Here is a 6,114-nt window from a genome sequence, read left to right on the forward strand (position 1 = left end):
TTTTTGAGTCCCTGGGTGGTGCAAATGGTTAACATGCTCAACTGCTAACTGAAAAGTTGATGGTTCGAGTCCACACAGAGGAAGAAAGGCCTGCCAACCTAAATCTGAAAATCAGCCATTGAAAATCCTATGGAGCACAGTTCTACTGTGACATAAGGTTGCCATGAGTTGGAATCTACTCAGCTGGTGTGTGGGTTGCTTTTAGTTAGGATAAGTCAAGTAGGTGGAACAGTTGTCCTTAAATCCTTAGGCACACAGAAACAGCAGTGATTGGGAGACAGTGCTATTCTCTCCACAGGATAGCGTTCGTGATTGTAGCATGTGTCACAATAATTTTCATTAATTATTCTCTTCAACAGTCTTGCCAGTAGGATCTTTTCTGTTCTGTGATGGTAAGGCAGTAATATAATCATCCAGGTGACTGGTTAAGAATACCCATCAGATTGCTAATGACTCAGTGCACATCCCTGAGCCCAGAGCTTGATTCACCACTCCTCAGAAAAATCCCAAATCATGCAAAATCTTGTAGTCAGGGCTTGGTTTACATTTTAGATCTTCAACTTCCTATAATCTATTCACTTCTACGTTTTTGTTTCTTTGTGATAAAATTCTCCCAGGCTGTTTTCCAGTGTCTGAGCCTTCTTTCAAAGCTATTCTTAGAAATATTATAGTCAACATTTCCCTCAAGTATTCCTTGTCATTCTGGTATTTACAATGATGGATTCCCCATTTACCTTTTGATCCTGCGCGAAATAGCCTGCTGTACTGAATTGATCCATGGGTTTTTGTGGAGCACTGCAGGCCACAAGATGGAGCTTAACTGTTCAAGATGGATATGGGGTCATGTATGAGGGTCTAGACTGGGAAGGTTATGTTAAATATGGAGTGTTTTTACATTTTTAAAAAAAATCTCTTTCAGGTTCTGCATCACTCTTTCTTCCCTCATGCTCTTGACCCAGAGGGTCACATCCCTCTCTCTGGACATTTGTGAGAGGAAAGTGGAGGCAGTATCAAGAGACATCAGGATCAAGAGCTCTCTGTCTCAGCAGCTTCACGAGGCATTGCCCTATTTCAGCTACTTGCTCTTTTTCCCTGCCCTCTTGGGAGGCCCTCTGTGTTCCTTCAAAAGGTTTCAGGCTCATGTTCAAGGATCCAGCTCTTTGCATCCCAGGTACTCTTTCTGGTCTCTGACCTGGAGGGCTCTTCAGATTCTGGGACTAGAGTGCCTGAAAGTGGCCCTGAGGAGGGTGGTCAGTGCAGGAGCAGGACTGAGGAACTGTCAGCAACTCGAGTGCATCTATGTCATGTGGTCCACAGCCGGCCTTTTCAAACTCACCTACTACTCCCACTGGCTCCTGGATGACTCCCTCCTCCATGCAGCTGGCTTTGGGTCTGAGTTGGGTCAGAGCCCTGGTGAGGAAGGATACATCCCTGATGCAGACATTTGGACCCTGGAGACAACCCACAGGATATCCTTGTTTACCAGAAAGTGGAACCAAAGCACAGCTCGCTGGCTTAGACGGCTTATATTCCAACATGGCAGGGCCTGGCCACTGTTGCAGACATTTGCCTTCTCTGCCTGGTGGCATGGCCTCCATCCAGGACAGGTGTTTGGTTTCTTCTGCTGGGCCATGATGGTGGAAGCTGACTACCTGATTCATACTTTTGCCAATCTGTTTATCAGGACCTGGCCTGTGAGGCTGCTCTACAGAACTCTCACCTGGGCCCACACCCAGCTCATCATTGCCTATATCATGGTGGCTGTGGAGGTACGGAGCCTCTCCTCTCTCTGGTTGCTGTGTAATTCTTATAATAGTGTCTTTCCCATGGTGTACTGTGTTTTGCTTTTTCTATTAGCAAGAAGAAAGCACAAATTCAACTGACATGTTTCCCTGACTTCCTCTTTATACATCCAAGAAACAGAGTTTAGAAAGTGTCAAATGATGCATTGATGATGTGAATGTTTCAACTTTCCATAATGAAAGTTTTTTTTTTTTTAAGTGTTGAATGTTGTTATGGATTGAGTTGTATCTCCCACAATATATGTTGAAGTCCTAACCTCTGTACCTGTGAATGTGACCTTATTTGGAAACAGAGTCAGTGCAGATACAATAAGTTAATATGAAGTTATACTGGAGTAGGTTTGGCCCTAATCCTATATGAATGGCATCCTTATAAAAGGGCAGAATGGACACAGACACTGAGAAGCATGCAGGGAAGAACACTGTATGATGAGGGACGCAGAGATTGGAGTTATGCTGCCACAAGACAAGGAATACCTGTGGCTACCAGAATAGAGACAATGGAGGATCTTCTTTTAGAGCCTTTGGAAAACATTGCCCTGTTCAAATCCTGAATCCTGACTTCTGGCCTCAAGATCTATGAGAATAAATTTCTGTTGTTTTAAACCACCATATTTGTGGTCTTTTGTTTCGGCAACCCCAGGAAACTAAGACGTAAACCCAATCTTAGCACACAGAGCATAGCACAAGAAGCAGTGAGGGCCTTGGTGAGCATAAAACCAGTTGCTGCCAAGTCAATTTTGACTCATGGTGACCTCATGTGTATGAGTAGAACTGTGCTCCACAGGAAAATCAATGGCTGATTTTTGAAAGTAGATCAGCAGGCATTTCTTAGACCAGCCTTTCAGTTAGCATTAACTGTACCACCCAGGGAGTCCTTGGTGAGCATACTCACTGCCATCAAGTCGATTCTGACTCATAATGACCTCCATTGGGTTTCCAAGGCTGCAAATCTTATGCTAATAGATTGTCTCATCTTCCTCCCCCAGAGCAGCTGGTGGGTTTGAACTGCTGACCTCCTGGTAAGCAGCCAAATGCCTTATCCACTATACCACCAGAGCATAGATGGCATGAATTTGTGGTGCCCTTGGTTTTGGTTTAATCTGCACCTTCTGTACTTTTTCTCATTGTGCTTAACAGACAGAGTAGACAAATGGAGTTTCTCAGGGCTGGAGATTGTCAAGGAGAAACAGTAGAAGATATAGGTATTGAAGGACTCTAAGACCACTGCAAACACAAACATGCCACTGAAATGACCATCCTTGGAATCTAACCCAGAGAGGCAAGGGTGGAGGAGGAGGGTGTTATAAATTGGGAGAAAATGAAAAGTAACAGAGATAATCATTGCAGCTTTATTTATTATAGAAATACATGATTCCACATTAGAATCGTTAAGCAAATTATTATTGACTATTACAGAGCCATTAAAATAAATGCATTTTAAGGGGATGCTTCTGGGGAACTGGCTATATGGATGTGTCCAATATATAAAAATCCTTCAAGGTCTACACTTATGTGTAAATTTACATATATATATATATATAGAGAGAGAGAGAGAGAGAGAGCTCTGGTGGCACAGTGCCTAAGGCATTTGACTGCTAACCAGAAAGTTGGTGTTAAACCCACCAGCCACTCCTTGGAAGAAAGACTGGGCAATCTACTTCCATAAAGATTTCCTGCCTCAGAAGCTCAATGGGGGTCGCTATGGGTCAGAATCGACTCAATGGCAGTGGGTTTTTGGTTATATACATATATACATAAATATATATACATATATCACTTCATTGATTTTTGTGATGAAATATTTCAATAATTTTTAAGTGAGTACTTTCAATGACTAGGGAAATGCTTATGAGAATGTTAATTTTTAAAAAGAACTTGGTTAATAAAATCTTTTAAATTGCAATTTGGGATCGCTATGTGGCACAAATGGTTAAGCCCTTGACTACTAGCAGAAAGATTGATGACTCAATTCCGGCCCCCCCCTCCCTGGCCCCCGCAGAGGCCTCTCAGAAGGCAGGCCTGGCAATCTGCTTTTGAAAGGTTACAGCCTTGAAAACTCTATGGAGCAGTTCTACTCTGCACACATGAGGTCACCATGAGTTGGAATTGACTCAGTGGCAGCTAACAACAATGCATAAGAACACTGTGAAGATCAAAAGATTATGGGCATTGATATAAAAGAATAAGTGACAATAGTTAGTAATTATCTCCATTAAAATTTATCCCAACTATTAGACTGTAGATTCAGGTCACTTCCAACAGGTTCTTCTCTACATGTTTACAACAGAGCAGATGGTGCAGGAAACTTAGTTCACTTCACTATGATCTCAGGGCTCAGCGCTGAGAGGTGGAGTAGCGAGTACATCTTATGTGAACCTATTCAACTGCACCTATTTCTAAAACATTTCAAAAGAAATAGCAAAACAGCCATTACTACTTCAGCATTTTATTCCTACTTACTGCTGATTCGGATGTTAGCAAACTCATCGTGGGGAAGTGGCCAGAGCACCTTCCCAGGAGGCTGGAAGTCCTTCCTGTTCAGCCGCATTTCCAGCACCTGAGCACTTCCTCCTCAGGGGCGCAAATTCTTTGGTCTAACAAAAGCAGCATTTGTACCGGCTATCTACAGAAAATAGCACCTGTGGCAAGCATTGAAATTGCGCCCCTGCAGGGACGTAGAGAGGGTAACGAGAGCCCAGAGGCAATCACTTAGATTGTTCCCTCCACCACCAATTCCAGCTCCCAGGAACAATCGTTAAATTGCGCCCCCCACCCCCAATTTCAAGATGAATATACGTGGATTACAAAGATGAGTCCCCTTTAGTCCGGCTGCCTCAGTCAGGCGCCTTTCATATTTGTGTCGCCTCAGAATGTCATTCTGCGCCTCCTCTGGCACCCCCTAGGACTTAACCGGTGCAAGTCCCCTCTTTTTCCCTCCCTGATGTGTCTCTGATTGTCTACCGTGCTAGAGGAAGGACGTTCCTCCGAGGTTAATAGAAATTGCTCAGTGGCATACAGGACACTGTGCCATAACTGTCATACCTTAGACACTCCTCTGATCATTTGGGTAAAATAATATTTTATTTACTTTTTTAAAAGTGAAGGCATTATGATCGTTTAAGTGTTTTATCATTTTCTCTACGCATTAAGCAGGAAAAGTAAAGCATCCTTTTCCCAATCTGCCTCTATTCATCCAGAGAAAATCTGAAGAGTGCTCAAGGCATTTTCTGGTATGTTTCTTCTATTTGTTTCCCACCATATAAAGAAAAAGAAAATGCTATTTTTGTGTTTCATTTAAAACAGAGAAAAACAATATTTCTCCAGTACTGATAAAACATTATTAACTTCTCTACTTCTCTTTAGTGAATAATGGTTTTAATTTCTCAGCCTAGAGTTGATAGCTGGTAAATGTCAAATACTTATAATATTAATCTGCTTTGGCCTCATTTCCAGGATCAATTCACAACCATAGCTTTAGATGCCAGATTATTTCTGAGGGGGTGTCTTTTATTTGCTTTGCTTGGTTTTAGCTGCACCTATTTCCTCAGAGATGCTACAATTGAGATAATTATACATTTATGTACTTTTTTCCTTGCAGAGAATTTGTGTAGTTCATGTAATCAATGAGTTACCTTGGTTTGGTTGCATGGCCAATCTGAGTATGTTAAATTGAGTGTCTTAAATGGGTGCACCAGCGTGAAGCTATAGGGGTGGCATTTTCTGTCATCCTCAACTTACTAATGAGATGTTTTCCACAACCTTGTTTCTGAATTGTTTGTTTAGAACCCAGATTGCATTTTCCTGTAGAAAGAATATAGTGTGACAAAAACCCAAATAATTCCTAATGGGAATCATGTTATAATGATCTGAATTCAAGGGAACATGTTCAGGATGGAAGGGAAGTGCAAAGAGATTTTTCTCTCCATTTGTTAAATATACAACTGGCCCTATATACATTTAGAGTGGGCCGTGTTTTGTTCTGTTATACACCAGGTCGTTATGCGTCAGAGATAACTCAACAGCATCTAACAACCACAAAAACAGCATGCACATTTTATCTTTATAATTTTTTCCTATTTATATCTATTTATACAGTTATGTTAGTGTGTGGAACTTGTTGACATCCTGATTCAAATGAGTCACTTGTAAAAGGACACTTATGGGGCAAATTTGGACACTGAGTTGGTGGTAAGGCATTATTATTAAACTTTTTAGATGTAATAGTATTAGGAGCCCTGGTGGCATAGTGGTTAAAGTGCTTATTAAAAGGAAAAGAGTCCTTAAATTTTAGAGATATCCACAGGTTCAT

General features: G+C 41.6%; 1 protein-coding gene across 1 annotated transcript in view; it reads left to right on the forward strand.

The window, feature by feature from the left end:
- MBOAT4 (membrane bound O-acyltransferase domain containing 4) overlaps positions 1–1,883 on the forward strand; it is a 24,068-nt gene extending 22,185 nt beyond the window's left edge. The window contains exon 3 of the mRNA XM_007942695.1: positions 920–1,883. Coding sequence (XP_007940886.1) covers positions 920–1,883 — 964 coding nt within the window. The remainder of the gene's footprint in view (positions 1–919) is intronic.
- The last annotated feature ends 4,231 nt before the right edge of the window (positions 1,884–6,114 follow it).

This window comes from Orycteropus afer, unplaced genomic scaffold, assembly GCF_000298275.1.
Source record: "Orycteropus afer afer isolate SDZICR_OR568_19922 unplaced genomic scaffold, OryAfe1.0 scaffold00095, whole genome shotgun sequence".
Classification (NCBI taxonomy): Eukaryota; Metazoa; Chordata; class Mammalia; order Tubulidentata; family Orycteropodidae; genus Orycteropus; species Orycteropus afer.